Genomic DNA, 18,231 nt, shown 5'->3' on the forward strand with positions numbered 1-18,231 from the left:
TTGCACAGACACTGCAGACTATGAATGGACCAACTCTGCAAGGTGTTTGAGACTTCCTGGTGTAGCTGTGCTTTGGGAGGCAGGTTGGGAAGACAGGTGACAGTATTTTCAGTGAAGGGCCTTTAGTTCAGGAGTGAACTTCTCCTGATCTAGTGCCCTGTGCCTGTTGCCAAATTTATCCAGAAGAACACTCTAGAATACATGTTTACTTTAAATTGTAAGAAGAAGTGTATAAAGGTATCTAAATAGGGAATCATTATTGTGTGCCCTGTGCGGTCTGGTGTGATTCTACATGCATGTATTTGAAGTGAGAGCAGGACTAACTACGGCAGTATGGGAAGAAGTTCTCTTAGTATGAGCTGTACCTGTTTCTGCCAGTTACAAAATCTGGAGGGGCTACAGAATGACAACAGGTTGGCTTTCAGGGAGAGATTACATGAACTGTGTCTGGCAAAGATCTGAGACCTTTCTTTATTAAGCAACTGGTCTGAGCCATGTCTTGTAGAGAAACAGAAACTGTCTGTAAAATCATAGTAATCTACTGAGAAAAATATATGCAGAAAATTAAGCCTCAAAGCTGTTATTTGGAGAAGTTCTCCAGGGTATGTTAAGAAAATTTTTGAAACGTGAAGAGAATAAAATAGTAATGATTGTCCACAGGGAAGAGAAAATTCAAAATTTTATTTTTTTTTTAAGTAGACTGATGATTCTCTTTTTTTATAATTGTGGCAATAATTAGTGAATGATGTAAAACAATTTTGATTAAAACAAAAGCAGTCTGAAAAAAAATCAGAGCAATTGGGATATGTATAATAAAGCACTGGGCTGAATGATTTATTAGTGGCAAATATAATGGAAATGTGATAAAGCGGGAAAAGGAGGAGCCCAGACTTTAGAGGATCCCATTGGTAGGCTGCACAATTCCATGTTTTTGCAAGATGTGAGCAAAATATGTTACCAGAAAACCTAGCTTGTCCTCTTATTACACTGTGAACATTAACAAACATGACTCATAGGCTCAGGGGACACTGTGCAATCATAGTCTGCTTTCTGATGGTGTGAAGTATCTCCAGAAATTCCTCCTCCTCTGCTATGAAATATTTACCTTAATACAAATCCTAAGAACTCACTAAAAATAACAGCAGTCTGTCCATAAATAATAGAAAGACTCTTGATTTCAGGGTTATTCTATGGCTGAAAATTCAAGCTGAATGCACTAGAAATAGTGTGGCCAGCAGAACTAGGGCAGTGATTGTCCCCCTATACTCAGCACTGGTGAGGCCGCACCTCAAATACTGAGTTTGGTTTTGAGCCCCTCACTACAAGAAAGACACTGAGGTGCTGGAGCGTGTCCAGAGAAGGGCAACGAAGCTGGTGAAGGGTCTGGAGCACAAGGCTGATGAGGAGTGGCTGAGGGAACTGGGGTTGTTTAGCCTGGAGAAAAGGAGGCTGAGGGGAGACCTTATTGCTCTCTACAACTACCTGAAAGGAGGTTGTAGTGAGGCGGGTGTCGGTCTCTTCTCCCAAGTAACAAGTGATAGGACAAGAGGAAATGGCCTCAAGTTGCACCAGGGGAGGATTAGATTGGTTTAGATTAGGTTTAGATTTAGGAAAAATTTCTTCACCGAAAGGGTTGTCAAGCATTGGAACAGGCTGCCCAGGGAAGTGGTTGAGTCACCATCCCTGGAGGTATTTAAAAGACGTGTAGATGTGGTGCTAAAGGACATGGTTTAGTGGTGGACTTGGCAGCGCTAGCTTAATGGTTAGACTTGATGATCTTAAAGGTCTTTTCCAACCTAAATGATTCTATTCTATTCTCAATACCAGCATAGCCCGTAGTAGTCCTTTTAGCCTATAGCAAGTTAGATTTTATCAAAAAGGCACTTCTGAAGATTCACCTTGTTATGGCTGAATGATCCTTTCGTGCCCACCAGAGTTCTTGATGAAACACAGGATGATTGCCATAACTAATGAGATTGCGTCAAAAGGAACTGGCTTGGGGAGGAATCAAATAGACAAGACACTCAAATATGTGCATTGACTAGGAAGAAAGCTAATTAGCTACAAGGAAAAAGAAATGTGCACACCAACTGCTCTTTGATGCCCTTCTTGAACTCATTTTGATCAAAAAGCAGTGTACAGGCTTGGGCTTTAAAAACCAGATGGTAGAATGGGAGACTTCTTAAGCATTGTCACAACCTGTGTGAGGACACACGGGGTTCTGGAGGTGAAGTCATTCATTGTAAGTCTTCTACCATTTATTGCCATGATTCCCTGAGCTAGTCACTGTAACAAAAGTGAAGATACACTCCAGTCTTGTAAAATGTAAGAGGAATGAATAAACCAGGAAGAAAATTATTTCCAGGGAATCAGCTGATAAAGGGGAATCCTTTGGTGGGACCTTGCTATTGGAAGGTACTAGGAAATCTCTAGGAACAGGGACTAAGGGAAACTGTAGCTAATGTGGAGGAAGATTCTTCATTTATATTGCTCTAAAAGGGCAGGTTAAAACCTCCAAACTCTTCTGAAATCCAGAAAGGGCTTTTCTGTGCTTTTTCATTCTAATCAAACCAACACTGCGTGGAAAGTGCTAGCAGCACAAAGCAGGCAGTGTTTGTGCAGCTGCTGTTTGCCATAGCTACCCTGCATGGCAGAGCTTCCAGAAAGGGCCTGGAAGAGCTGGGTATGGCTCTCCCTGAGCAACACAGTCTCAAAGGCCTGTCACAAGACAGAAGGCAGTTTCCTACAGGCATGGGGAAATCCACAGGGCAAGCATCTCCCTGTGCGTTGATTTAGCAAATATGTGAGATTTCTAGCAAATTTGTGCTGGAAGTGGTCATGGAAAATCTGTCCTGTTGTTTTCCCCAGTGGCTGGCACAGAATCAGACTCTTCCAACTTCTGGTGCCTGTAAAGCATATGTGATGTGTGGAGCATGTGATTCTCTTTCCTCTCCTCCCTTCCTTCCTTTCAGGGTTATAAGAGTCAGGCCAGGCCTCTCGTTAGCAGTCCCACAGCCATTAAAGGTGTTGGGAGGACTGGGAGATCTGCCTGTAACCCTGAGTGTGGAATACATCTAAATGGAAGGAGGAAGATTCCCTGGTTAGAGACTTGGGACTCTAAAGATGCTTAGGTCCTACAAAACCCCACAGCTTCAGCCTGCAAGGTCCAGACCTTGTCAGCTAAATAAGATTAGTCATAATCTGTGTATTGGGGACACGGCCACAAGCAATAAAAGTCAGGTGGGAGGATGAGGCTGTAATTCCATCCTGCTAATGGCTTGTGCAAGAGCCCCAAATTCTACCTTCACTATTCACGTTTTGAATTTTGCGTGTCTCTGTGTCTATGTTGTCATAGTGACAGAAGGCACCGGGAATATTTTGTCGTCTTTTTCCTGGACGTGGATGCAAAACATCCTTTGCCATGTATGTTTTCTTTCCCTCCTAGTTGATTTTTTTCTTGGCTTTCCCAAGAGTTTAAAAAAGAACTGAAATAGTTAATGGCATTCACTGTGCTTATATTTGGTACCGTTAGACAGTAAATACATTTTTAATGTCTGACAAATACAATACATAGCAAAGGGCTTGGGCTGAATGTCATGATTAAAAGTATGTTGTTGGTACTATTTGTTGTTCTTATTCTCAAGTGTACCATCCAACAGAGAATCTTCTACTGGCTGTAATGGGAGTTTAGGCACCTGCATTGTACGCACACATCTGTAAGTGCCAGAACCTGAACCTCAAGCTTGGCTTCTTGGATCATATTTTGATGTTGAGTTGTTCAAATATTCAGCTCCCACTTAATTCCTGCCTTGGCTTATGCAGAGAGGAGACAGAGAGGGAGAGGAGAGTGGAAAAGTTCCTGGGACTAGAAACAAGGCGTGCTTTAGTCTGCAGTATGTAAGGAAGGGATTTCAAAGTCATAATGTGCTGCTGTCTGTTCTGCAGGAAACCCAAACTGCAGATCAGAGTTTTGGACTGTGCACTGTGAAATGGCTAAACAGTGCACCATCGTAATGGTGAAGACTAATACTCAAGGAAAGAAAGTGTTTGGGACTGGACAAAAATACGGACTTTCTTCAAAAATATTAGTAAGGCAGAGCATGTTAGTTTTGACTACATCCAGTGTGGTGGTAGAGAATAAATGGATTTGCAACCCACAAACCCTATTAGAAGAGTGGTGTAACATGGCAGTAAGATGAAACGCCTGTGAAACAGTAATGTAAAAGATGAGTTGCAGGCAAATGTGCAAAATGGACAGTCATCAGATTGACAGGTCAATCCATGTGAGAAGGTGACTGAACTCTACTGTGTATCAGTGAAATTTATTTTTATGCTACTATAATACTTTCCTAACTCCCAAGCCAACATATTTTAACATAGGTGATGAGAAGACAGACAAGAGTATCATAGGTTCTATAGTATAGTGCCTGGCAGCAGTGGTCTGGGCTTTGTTCCTTAAATCAGGAGGATTCCAAACATAGTGTCTTGGCTCAATACCTGGATATAAAATTAATTATGATAAATCAGAATAGTTAAGTGTGCACCTCTGGGAAAAGTCAGGGGAACGTAAATCTTCATAAACTGAAGCGGTTAAAAAGTTAATAGGTTGGTTGGATATTAACCTTATGAAAAACATGAGTGTCTTCTAGAAACCAATTATTTACTGTTCTAAAATAGCAACAGCTCTTAAACAATGGGTAAGGGTGGAGACTTCTCGAATGAGCAGATTAGTTGCCAGTGAAATTAAGATAATCTCTCAATTTTCTGTATTTCAGTGTTCATACATATTTGGAAATAGAGAGTTGGCAGATGGTTCTCATGAACTACATCTGGAAATCTAAGATGCTGAAGCTGAGTGCATGAGTATTATTCAGCTAGGCTACGATGGAAAGATTCATGGCCTCAGGATAGTGGCATATTGCCCAAAGTTAGTTGAAGGATATAATCATGATTGATGCAGAGCCAGATCAGTGTGAGGGAAATGTATCTTTCAGATATGGATAAGAATTTCCTTTGGGGGGAGGGTTAGAATTTAAATAGCCATTCCCTTTCTATGTTACCTTAAAATCTTTGCGTATATATGAAAATGGTCCTTTTCTCTTGTCTTATAAATCCTATCACTCTTAAAAAAAAATTCTCCCTGGAGACCATCAAACGTATGAGTGGTCAGGTAATGTGTCACTCAAGCCAAAATTGTAGGACACAGGTAGTTTGCAATAAACTCAGTGCATTAAAAATTCCTTTTTTCCAATACCTTCAAATAAGACATTTTTATAAGAAAAAAAATATTTGAAAAAGCCCCATGAGACCATGTATCCTTTTCGAGCAACTAGCATAAATGGACTCAGTCAGGAGAGGGTTAATTTCCAAAACATGCACAATTTTAGCAGAGAAAAGGATGGATGAGCTTATTTTGAGTCTTAATTTGCTTAGAAAGAGACTGGGGAAAAGCCACAGAAGTGTATGCAGGAGGAGGGTAAGAGAGAGATTATCTCCCACCTGAAATTCACACTGGGGGGTGGGTGGGGGGCGGTTTGTGGTGTTTGCGTGCACGTGTTCAAATATTTCTTGGGTAGTAACCACTTGGGTAGTAACCGAGGCAGTAACCACTGTGGCGGCGACCATATTGCTTCAGATCTGCTGGTTTGCCTGCTGAATGCTCCTCTGAGACAGCATGAAAAAGAGAGATCTTTCTTGTTACCACGTATGGGACTATGCTTTGCTCAAACGTGGAGGGAATGGTTTCCTTCTTTCAGAATGAAGCATGGAGTGCTAAAACAGACTTTTGGGGGGAAGGGAGGTACCCCAGCATGTCAGGTACTAGAAAAGAGGCAAGAAAGGGGAGATGTAAACATAGGTATGCCATTTGTTTCTTCTAGGGAGAACGAGAGTTGAGCAGGCATTAAAGTTTGAAGCCCTAGTCAAACTCTTAGAATGGACAATTCTAAGTTACACACAGGTTAGGGTTTTTTTGCATGTGCACATTTTTTTACTTAACCAAATGTGTGCGCCCATCTGACTGTGTATGTTCACTCTTCTTTAGCTTCCTCCTGCTGGCTGGTCAAAGCAGTTGCTATTCTCCAAATGCCTTCAAACTCTTTGTTATCCCTCAGTCAGCACATCAGACTGCATATAGTGCAGCATTGGTGTGGCCTCCCCTCGAGTACTGTGCACAGTTTTGGGCCTCACAATATAAGAAGGATGTGAAAATGTTAGAACGTGTCCAAAGGAAGGCAACAAAGATGGTGAGAAGACTAAAGAGCATGACTTACAAGGGCCATCTGAGGATACTTGGTTTGTTCAGCTTAGAGAAGAGGAGCCTGAGGGGTGACCTCATTGCTGTCTACACCTACCTCATGAGGGGGAGTAGACAGGGAGGTGCCAATCTCTTCTCTCTGGTGTCTGATGATAGGACGTGAGGGAACGGCTTAAAGCTGCATCAGGGGAAGTTCAGATTGGACATTAGAAAAAAGTTCTTCATGGAAAGGTTGGTCAAGCACTGGAACAAGCTCCTCAGGGAAGTGGTCATGGCCCCAGGCTTCTTGGCATTCAAGAAGCATTTGGACAACACTCTTAGATCTATGGTTTAACTTTTAGGTTGCCCTGGGTGGAGTCAGGAGTCAGACTCTGTGATCCTTGTGGGTCCCTTCCAACTCGGGATATTTTATGATTCTATAGAAGGAAGGAGATCAGAGTAGATATTCTGAGATATGACTCAGGATATTCTGTATGATTCTGTAGTAGGAAAGAGATCAGAGACCTCAAAAAGAAAAGAAGACCTCAGTACTCTTGAAATGGCTGTAGTGGAACTTAGTAAATTTAGATCAGCTGACTTAGCCAGCACTGGTACTATGATTTACAGAATCTTCGTAACTGCTGCATATTAAAAGCTCTTTGCTGCAATACCATGAATTCAACTTTTCTGTGCAGATGGCAGCAAAAGACTGTAAATTGTGTACAATAACAAAGATTTCAACTAAATCAGCTTTAGGAGTAAAATCTCATTTTAAGAAAAATGTTCTCCAAAGGTTTACCTTATGGTTGTACAGTGCATTTTAGCTGCTAGTAGAAGTTCCTGATATGACGCGAAACTAGAAGACCAAGATAATTTTAGGACAATGAGCAATGTGGCAGAGCAGGGGGTGAAGATGATCAGCTTTACTCTCATTTTAGTGTAAAGTGGTAATGCTGTGGATTTTTGTTTCCTTGTTTTGCTGTTTTCAGAACGGAAAACACAAGTAACTGAATAGAATACTTGTTGAGAAAAATAAAATCTCTTGTTTCTAGGCTGAGAACAAATACGTAAACTTACACCTCCTGAAAAAGTAGATTTTAAACGAAGTCCCAGAATTATCTCCAACAGCTGTAAGTATTTGCAGTAAGCACCTACTATATTATACATAGACCAGCACTACCTAGGAATAAGATCATCTTGGACTCAAACCTGTTAATGGTAGAAATGTTGTTCTGGGCGTGCACTACAATGAATGCAAGTTCACTTTCTGTGCAGCTGCTCTACTAAGCACCTAGTGAGGTTAGAGGGTATCAGGCAGCTGGGCATTTCCCGTAAGCATGCGGAAGTCCAGGGCCTCCAAGGAAGCTGGATTCCAAATCACCTGCTGTGGGCCTTATCCGAGAGGAGGGAGAGAAGCCACTCATGCTGCAGTACAATCTATAATGAAGGATCTTCAGCTTTTTTCTATCTGGACCACTTCCTTTCAGCACAATGATGCACAAACACTCCTTTTGGGCTAAACTAAGACGTAATTTGGACTTTCTAAGAAGACTCACTTAAAAGCCAAGTGAATCCCAGCCATTACCGAGCTGTATCCCTGCATTAGTGTTAAGCTTTCTGGTCTTGTGCCTGAGGTGAGCTCTTTCCTTCTGGACTATAATTTTATAAGAATAAAAGGGAACACGTTATGTCTTCATAGCTGGGAATAAACAATTAGACTTCAACCTAATTAATATTGACAACTTTCTCCAGCCAAGCAGTTTATAGTCATCTTAGAAGCAAGTTGCTCAGCATATCCTAGAAGAATACTCTCTTAGGCTAGCTACTTGGTTGGAAGTATTTTCTGAAATAAAAGTCGACATACCACTTGATGGTCTTGAACCAGGATTTGTTTTCCTTCTTTTCGAAAGCTCAGTGTTTATTAGATTGCAAGATCTAGCTTTCAAACTTGGTTAACATTTCAGTGTGAAGCATCTTTACAAAAATACGTTTAAAATCAAGGTAAATGTTGATGTGCTTTTTGAACAACTATTAATATTGCTTTCCCTGTTAGGAACAAGAAGCATATCACTTTTTCCCACAGTAAATAAGGAGACTGGATGTTAACAGTTCTTCCTGATACAATCTGAATAGGGAGTCTCTGAACCTAGTGGGACACTGCATCATATGTATTTTTAAAAGCTTAATGCACCATGAGATTTCTTAACCAAAATGAGTAACGGAAAACAACAACAAACCTTTTGGTGGTTTAAAATTGAATACTACTCCTGTTTGTCTCCTTTAAATGGAAAACAAACACTTAAATTATTAAGAGTCACTGCTGTTAATTTACTGCAGACTCACCAGTTAAAAAAGAGCTGATCACACACTGTAATTTTCCAATAAACACACCTAAACCTATATGGGGGACACTAGGGGATAAACCACTGTGTATAATGAAATGAGTTAATGGCTATATTTGTTTTTATCCCTGTCCTATCACTTCACAGTATAAATAAAGCCTTTGAATGCCCATGATTTTTGCTTTAGCATGTAAATGAAATTAAGATGAAAAGACCTGTGAGTACGTGTAATGGAAACACACAAAGGCTTACTAGAATGGTCAAATACTATTTTTAAATTCCGGTAGAGTATCACCTGAGGAAATCAGGATATGCAGAAAACAAACCCAAGAAACTTCAGTCTGTCTCCAACCTATCTCACTTCATATCAAAACAACCTTCAGGAAAGATTTTGTACAGCAGTATTGCATATATTACAGAAAAAAATGCAGTCTCATTGTAGAATATAAGAAACAGTTTCCAATTAATTCTACAATGTAACTTACTAAAAGAGGATAATTTAAGGAGCTAAAGGAAAACATAAGGTATTCAATTTAGAATACTGTTCAGAAACCACTGACTTTCTATCCTTTTTTCCTTTAAATACAGAAACATATTTTTACATGCAAAATAAAAAGTTGTCTACTTATTTATGAGGTAATTTGTTCCTCTTGCTACTGTGTTCCTCCTGAAATCCAGATGCATCATCACATTATTTTTTTCAAAAACAGTTTCAATTTAATATTTCTAATTGCAATTTGTGCATTTTTTCTTCATTACATGAAGAAAGGGCAAAAAATCTTCCATATTTACCTCTTCCCCTTAAACTACCTTCTCCAGAAGCTCATTCAGTAGAAACACAAAGTTTCTTGCTGTACAAAAGGAAGATGGGTACAATACACTTGTATTGTTTGGATAAAAAGTTCTTATAAATACAAACCCATTACTCTAAAATCTGTATTATGGGAAGTGCGAAATCAATATACAAACAAGGCGCCTAAGCATTCTACGTAGCCTCAGAGTGGAAGAGGACGGCACCTAACCTAACGCTCTGACTTGCTTTGTGGAGGCTGTCTAGGATCCCTTCAGTCTGACTGCGTCCATGTACTGTATAGTCTGTAACGGTTGTGAAACTACAGAAAGTCCCATAATATTGTACCACCAAACGAAAGAAAACGATGGTATTTCTGTGCACTCAGCCTCTTTTGTAGGAATCTGTGAACGCTGCTACCAACTCAGATGGCAAAGCACATGGTTTTCGCTTTTAATTCCGTTTCTTTAAATTGCCAACATTGCAAAAGAAAGGAGAAATAGCTCTGGCTACCCCGCGCAGCAGAACCGTAAGGAAATCCAGATCTTCTCATGTGTAGCTTACAAGTTCAGTTTGGAAAGAACTTTAGCACTCAGTCAATCGCGCAGGACGAACAAGGCTCTCCTGGACCAGTACCAGTTTCTATTAGCTTTGCAACAAATCCCCCCCCCCCCACCGCTCATGTTCCAGCTTTCTCTGAACTTCCCTTTTTGTTAGCTTGCTTTTTTAGCTGGCTACATATACTGTCTGAAAATAAATGTGACTACAAGCATGTTCAATAACAGAATCACAGACTCATTCCATTTTCTGTTATCTACTTACATTTTATTACAGACTAATATGAAACCATCTCATATTCATACTAGAATTATTTTAATTACTCGTGAGCAAACTTAAACCAGTCTTGAATGTTTCTATTTATTGCAAGCAGATTCATGTCTCCTGCTTATATATTGTCCATAAGGATCCAAAATGTGACTGAATATAAACAAGTTATATTTGGTTATCTACAGAAATAAAAGTTAAAAATAGCACTGAAAAGAAATTTTACAGTAATGTATTCACACACTGTCTCTTCAAATCAAGTAAATGAAGTGGTATAGGATAATCTAAGCATTAGATTTGAAGGCTGATTTATTTTCAAATAAATGCACCTATAATTGTACAATTAAAAATAAGTGTCAGTATTTGGTGCTGATGACTACAGACATCTTTAATGCACAGGTAACTACCCCCCAGCCCCCATACAGCAACTTTCGCAGATTCTACTTTACATTAGATCATGAAAGGACATTTAGAATGCAATGTGTACATAGCACAGAATTTAAGTCAGAGACAACGCAGATTGAAATTCTGTGAATTTTCATAAGGTAAAAAATTAAAGCTATATCAACTGATTTTTAGATTATTCTGCAAAGTAGAATCACATACTTCTTCACTTTCATAATACTTTCACAAATTTCCATTAAAGCTTTTTTAACAGAGACAGTAGCATGAGCACAATGAACCCACTGACTTCCAAAAGAAAAGTAGTGCAGTTGCTCAATTAAGCTATTTTTTCCTTTTGTATTTGCAAGCCAGCTGGGTCAAGACAAACGGGCTAATGCAAGCAAGAAAGTAAACGGTAAGCTTTTACATTAAGTGGCTGAACAAACAATTATTGTACATGGTAAAACAAAATAGATCTTTTGCCACAAGCCACTGCAGGAATATATGAACTTCAGCGGCCGAAAAGCTTGAAATACTTTCTAAGTCTTCACATACATTTGGTTAGCGCTTACCAGTTTCAAGACATTTATAGAAGCAGTTATGGAGACACTATGCTGTTAAAGCTGCAAGAATTTAAACAAGGCAAGTTAGGAAGTTATATAGATTTTTATACTTTCCCCCTTTAATTCTTTTTTTTAAATACATAAAAATCTGTCTCTTTTCAGCATCCCATCCATAATAAAACACTCTAATTAATTTTGATCTAACTTCTACTTTTTCATCTTTGTATTGTCTGATCCATTTACAGTGAAACTCCAAGTTAACACCTGCTGCAGTGGACTAAGTTTGCATGGCAATAGTGACAGGGCCTGAAGCAAAAGCACATCAAGTGAAACCGAGTTGATGTTACATGCTTTTTCCATTAAACGGTCTATTTGAACAAACAAACAAACAGTACCAACTTTTAAAGGTAAAAGTATTGCTAAATCAAAGCAGAAACTTCCACTTAAATTCAAGCATTCTTTCTCCTCCAAAAAATGACATGTTTAACTAAAATTTCCCAAGCATGTATAGAGGTGTTTCAGCCTGAGTAATGTTGTCAATAATTTCTAAGTGCTGGGCGACATGAAGTCTGCAATGAACTGCTTTGTTAGTAGGCAGAAAAGGAATGCAGCATTTTCAAAAACATCAAGCAAAAATCTCGTTATTTAAGGCTAAAAGATGGAACTCAGAAAAGTAAAAAAGCAGGAGGCTTTATAGAGTAAAAAAGCTAGCAGTAATAGTCTAGCACTGAAAGTACAGCGCTCTAATCGCCGCTATCACAAATACCAACGAAATGTCAATAGTTTGGGTGAGACTGACGGAGCAATAGACCTATATTTCTAATTTGACATTCATTAGAACTTTAACATTCAGCCACAACTCCACTCTAAGATAAATTTAAGTGGCCAAAACTCATAGGTATAAAAAAAGCCTTCAAAACATATACTTAAAAAAAATAGAAATGGTGTGTTAACAAATGTATGCGTAAAACAGATTTATAAATAGCTACAGTATGAAAAATATTTCAGTGCAAAGGCAATTTTAAGATTTCTAAAAAATACATTACAAATAATTTGTTAACTACACACAAGAAATTTGTCACTGCTACTGGTATAAAATTTATACCCATATTAACTTTTTAAAAATATATACACCAGTGTTTTATGTAGGGGACAGTTCTAACTGACCAACATTCAAGTCTGCAATGGCAAGAATATGTACACACACCCACACCCACACATGTATGTATGTATGTATTTCAAACTGTTACTGCTATGAGGACATCATTCTTTGAAACTTAAAAATGCTACATGTTAAATGGTAAAAATACTTTCATCTGTGGTGCTCACCATTAGACTTTTTAAAATTCTCTTATCTTTGGTATACTGAAAATTTCACAACTCACTTTACAATCTCTGCTTGTCCCAGGGCATTATAATAATATTTCAATGCTTGTTTCATGGGAAAATCATTTGGAATATTGTGAGGAACATTTCCTAGTAAGTTGATTTTTCTTTTATTAAAAAGTAAATTATTAAGTAAACTATTTTGCCTCTCTTTTTTTTTTTAAACACAAAAAGGGAAATGGTTTTTCTCTGCCACCCTAGTCAATTCGAAAGCCAACTAACAATGTCTTGGCCAAGTCTTCCAATAAAGGTTGCAGCTCTGATTCCAAATATTTTGCTTTCACATTGAAATAAATTTTTAGCTAATGTCCTCCCAGAGGTATTTAATGACTATGGTTATTAACCAGTTCTAACCACCAGGCTGAAATTGACTGAAATCAGATTACTCCTTCAGATATTTTTGCACCCCAAAATAAAACACTGGACTAAAGAAACAAGACAAGGACACAGCTAATAGTTGAATTAGTGCAAGGTAACGTAAAATGTAGCAGAGAAAACAGAAGTGCAAGTTGGCTGTCATTCTTAAAGTAATTCAAACTGAATCCTTGCAGTCAAACTAGTTTCTATATCGCAACTATGATTCAACTGTTAGTAAACAGCTGTGTGCCACCTCGTGGTTTGCTTGCAAAAGTTAACAGTTGTGCGCTTTGTAATACATCTACCAAGCCGATTAGCCAGTATTTAACCATACACACAAGAAAAAAATCAAAATTAAGAGGATGAATCCAGATAGTAAGAGATGCTTATTTGGAAAAACAGCCTTTCTTCTTTTAAGGAAAAAACAGTGTCAAAAAAAGCTTAATATATAATGCTTTCTGCTATGCGTATCTTACAGTCACGGGGACAGAAGTGGGAACACCGGGTAACCTGCATCTTTGACAAATTCACAAAGACCTTTTAGGCAAAATGCTTACGTTCCGGTTTTCAGTAGATTTCAACATTGCTGATTTAACCTATTTAACAGCCAACTTGACTTCATATAGTGTGTACATACTCTACACAAGGATTGTTTTGCCTATCTTTCTATGGGGGAAAACCAACTGAAAACCAGACATAGCCCTGATTTGGCCACTTACAAGGAAGTGAATGTTAGAGAGTGTTTCTTGAAAGCAGATTTGCACAGAGGAAACACCAGTTTGTTCTACAGAAAGAGCAAAGAAAGAAAAAGGACAGAGGAAAATCAGAAACAGCACTTGTTAAATATGCTTTAGGAGACTTTCATTGGAGATAACTGAGGTCATTGCTTCTGGCTGAAAATTAAAACTGTTGATCTCAAAATGTAGGTCACTGACTGAAACGATACACTTCAAGTAACAAAGAAAATGACTAAAGATGACAGAAGCAGTAAATGCACAAAAGTCTTGACACAGGATGAAGAGAATTTTTAGTGCTACCAGTCTCACAGTACCAGACTGTGCAGATTGTTCATTGCTCCCGTAGTCCAAAACATAAAAAGAGGCCTATTGGCCTGGAAGGGTTCATACTTCTAGCTCTTGATCCTGTTTGTCTGAACATTACCTCAGACAGCAAAAGCCACATATAGTTTAATATATTTCTGTGACGTGTTTGTTTCCTGAAAAAAGAAATAAACAAAACCACAGTTTTTAAAGGCTTGACTTGGTGTTCTGTCATACAGATGTTTCCAAACCTGACCCACTGTAGCGGTAGCCTGCACTGGAACGGCAATGCTTATTTGAATAGCCAAAGACAGATGGAAGTACTGAATAATCAACGCCTCTCCAGTGCGTAAACATCATTTTTTTAGAATGAGAATTAGACCTTCTTGCTGGGGAATTGCTGCAGTCACTGCTCCTGTATCTTGGGCTTTTCAGACAGGCAAGAGGTGTGAATTCCGAGACGTGCTCCCGACAGTGCCTCGATGCATTCTGTTAGAAGGAAAAAACCCAAATACACAGTAAATAGATTATTTCAGAGCTAAAAGTCTACACTTGTGTTCTTTCATAGGGCCATTGTGCCCTTCACATGATAATGCCTTTCACTAGATCACCACTCTGGCTATTTGTTTTATGTAAAGGTATAACCCCTCATGTTGTTGAGCAATCAGCCACTTTCAACGTGATTAGTTTTATATTAAGACCTACAGAACCAAGCATAATTTTACATACAATCTCTAAACCTGACAGTGGGCTCTTTAGAGAACAGATGAGGACACAGAGGACTGCTTTCAAGTTGAATTGTTTTAAATCAGGTTTATATTTCATTTTGCAATCTCTCCGGGCACTTCTTTTTATCTCTGAGCTTTTTTAGTCAGAATTTCTTACAGGGAATTTTTAAAACAGAACAGATTCAATACTTCGCCCTGTACTTCCCTGTACTTCGCCACATACTTCGCCCTGTACTTCCAAAGAGAGGGAATTCTTTACAGTCGGTTTGTGCTAATAGATGAAAGTTCCAGAGGTTTAATGCACTTGCTTTGTACTTCTAAGCAGTATCTGATTTTGGACTTGCTTAGGTTACATGTATAGCATCTAGACAGGCAATTTATGCTACACATCACAATACTATCTTGGTCTAATTGTCCATTAAAATTTATCTGTACCACATAATCACTCCACACTCTGGCAGAATTGGCACTTCCACTCAGGAAATACTCAGGACTACAGTAACACCGAGGTGGCATGACAAGACCCTGGAAGATGTGGACAAACTAAAAGAAAAAAAAGAAGCACAGCACTTTCCCCAATGAGTTTATCTACTCACTAAATGCACATATAATTTCCAGGTATAGAGGTATGGAGGTTATCTGACAGTATTTAAGATATAAATACATTATAAGCATGATTCAAATCAATGTTATAAATCACTCTCTCCATGAATACTATATAAGCCAATTAATCCTTTATTCTTAATCATCCCCTTCCTCCTTCCCTGTTAACATAACACAGTAGCAAAAGGGATGAAATGGCAAAATAAATATTAATGATGTAGCTTATAAAAGTTTGAGATTTAATATCACACTTTTAACGCCAATCACAAGCTTGAAACACTACTCTTGCATAATCAAGAGCAATTGGAAAGCTCTCTTACAACAGTTACTCTTGGAAAAGTCAGCAAACTATACCAAACTGCTCACTAACAGGGAGGCCTGGATTCTTTTAAACACACATATAGACCAAATACCAACATTAATACAGGAAAATGTAGACAATCAGGTAACAGATCAGCAGGCTTTGTTTTGGCAATGTCAGAGGGAGTAGTCATACACTGTACGGTAACTTTTTCCTATTCTGCCAGCTAGAAAGTGAAGTATTTCAGTTACCATACATATTTCCAAAAATAAGATAATTTTTTTTCTGCACATAGCTCCAAGGCAAGCACTTTCCATCTGCCATGCCTGAAGCTACTCAAGAAAGCTGGGGTTTTCTACTACTACTAGTCTAGCAGTCATTAAAAGTAAACCAAAAGCACCCCTCAACTACCTTTAAGCCCTACAGCCCACACCAGCACATTACATTGCATTTGTCCTCTTCACATATTGGTACTTTGCACCTTCACTTAGTTCCTCATGTGCTGCTTCTGGGGTCAGGAGAGCATGAAGGGACTGGAGCAGACACAGCAGCCAAGTGGGAATGTATCTGAGTAAAAAGTGTGCCTTCTTACTTACACATGTTAGAGGGATGGCAAGGAGATGATGTAAAGCAGAGAACTTCATTCTGCTGCCCTAATGTTTTGAGGATTTAGGAGCTCACCACTCATGCTGCTGTCTCAGGTATTTGGCAAGACTACCACGCTTCTCTCTTGATCTGAGGCAGTGATATAGCGGTGCACTGGTCTATACAGAACACATTACTATCCTAAATACTGTCAGCCATACAGCCCCAGTCTCCTGACCCAAGGTTCCTATTCACAAGTAACTCACTTCCATTTGTGTGGTTATCTTCCTGTTTTACTGTCTGCATTTGGTCTATATATGTATTCAAGAGCATGAGAGATTATGGACAAACCACTAATGTGTGAGAATTACTTGTGACTTTATGTATTCTACACCACGGTGTGAGTACACTCTGCAATAACGACTGCAGTTCTTATGGAAGACGTGTCACACAACACCTATACATAACACAATGTATTTATAGGGCTTTAATATGGGTATATTGATTCATTGTTTTGCCTTATGTAAGTGTCTGAGACAAAAAGATCTTACCTGTGGCATGGAACATCTCTTGCAAAAACTAGGCTTTCCAAGTAAAACAATGATTTTGTATCAATATTGATACAGTACATCAAAAACTCTGGAGGAAACAGTTGATTTGTAAATAGCACAGTTCACCAATAGAAATTAATTCAAACTGGCAACACATACAGTACTGTTACCTAGCTTTGATCTAATTATGGCTCGGAAGCTGAAAGATTTCCTTCAAGAAGTGGCCCATCGCTGTTCGCCAGTGCATTTAGGGCTGTTTTATGTCTCATACTCTTCTGCAAGGATGAGGAAAAACAGTGAGACTCTTGCTGAATACAAGATGGAAATGTGAATGAATTTGGTACAAATGTAACTATTGTAGCAAAGTCCTGTAAAAGTGACGGATTTTCTGATAGATTTAAAAAGGAAAGGTTATCCACTGTAAAACAAGGTTTCTGTTTCTTGATCCTGAGCTTAATCCTTTCAGCCACTCTGAGGATGTTTTTTAATTCCATTTCAAACTCGGTTAAAAATACCTAATTACTCTCAAAAGCACTTAAACTGTACCATGGCTAAGTACTATGGGCTGTGTGTCCTGCCCCTCTGACAATAACCTGTACTGAATGGGAGAGGTCCCCGTGATACGACGAGGCCAAATGAAGGAGCAGACGTCCCGCTTCACTACTCCCCAGAACAACTGGTACACTGAAGGGAGTGCTACAAACGGAGGCGGTGGGGCCAGTGGTAACGAAGGCTGACTTACAGCTTAGTCATTACGCCATGGGGAGAGAGGGCAGGGGAGTTACCAAGGTAACTTCTTCCATGGGATGCAAATATTGCGACAGCAAGATCCATTTCTTTGTTTTCCATAGAAGAGGAGCCCAACACATGACAAAGGCAACAGTTTGCTGGGGACCGGTTTTCTAAGAGCCCTGTGCAGTTGTTCAACAGCAGCTAAGCCCATTGAGGAGCAGAAGAATGACGAATCCCCACAGAGGCTCCCCCAGGCAAGAGTACCACTTTGGGTTTCCCCAAGCGCAGCAAAGGGTAGAGATCTCGTAACGAGGCTGACAGGCCAATCTTGTGACTGAAGTGAAAGTGAAGTAAAAAACCATCAGTCAGAAGCAAAGAGAAAAAGAAAAATATATCTTAAAAAGGGATGAAAGCACAGAAGTTATTTACAGCTCAGAATCAAAACACCTGGCATTTCAGCTACAAAATATTTGGGATTGCTGAAACACTGTCAATCGAAGTGACAATTATAAAAATGAAAAGAGGATAATTTAAAGCTAATTTCTATTTTCCTTAACAGAGCTGCCGAGCTTCTGCTATTAATGAAAGAAGAATAAAGAAAAAGGAAATATAATCAATTATATGTAGAATTGATATATTTAAAAAACACCCAACTGCTTTTTAAAAGTAAAGCTGAAAGAAACCTCACAGCTGCACAATTTCCAGTTAAAGCACAAAATTCAGCTTGCTTCATTGAGCCAAAAAGTCACTGGGACATGTATGAGACATGAGCAGATTTTGCCCGAAAGTACCAAAAGACAACAGATTCC

At 38.9% G+C, this 18,231-nt stretch overlaps 1 protein-coding gene across 3 annotated transcripts in view; it reads right to left on the reverse strand.

Moving 5' to 3' along the window:
* Positions 1-10,176: 10,176 nt before the first annotated feature.
* The window catches only part of ATP11A (ATPase phospholipid transporting 11A), a 132,752-nt gene continuing 124,697 nt past the window's right edge, over positions 10,177-18,231 (reverse strand). For 2 of the 3 annotated variants that reach the window (XM_075525632.1, XM_075525625.1), the window contains one exon: positions 10,177-14,411. In XM_075525632.1, coding sequence (XP_075381747.1) covers positions 14,154-14,411 — 258 coding nt within the window. In that variant the 3' untranslated portion in view covers positions 10,177-14,153. Of the gene's footprint in view, positions 14,412-16,860; positions 16,966-18,231 lie in introns of all 3 variants that reach the window. The other variant, XM_075525641.1, reaches the window with a different exon arrangement.

The sequence above is a fragment of the Mycteria americana genome, chromosome 1, assembly GCF_035582795.1.
Source record: "Mycteria americana isolate JAX WOST 10 ecotype Jacksonville Zoo and Gardens chromosome 1, USCA_MyAme_1.0, whole genome shotgun sequence".
In the NCBI taxonomy this organism is placed as follows: domain Eukaryota; kingdom Metazoa; phylum Chordata; class Aves; order Ciconiiformes; family Ciconiidae; genus Mycteria; species Mycteria americana.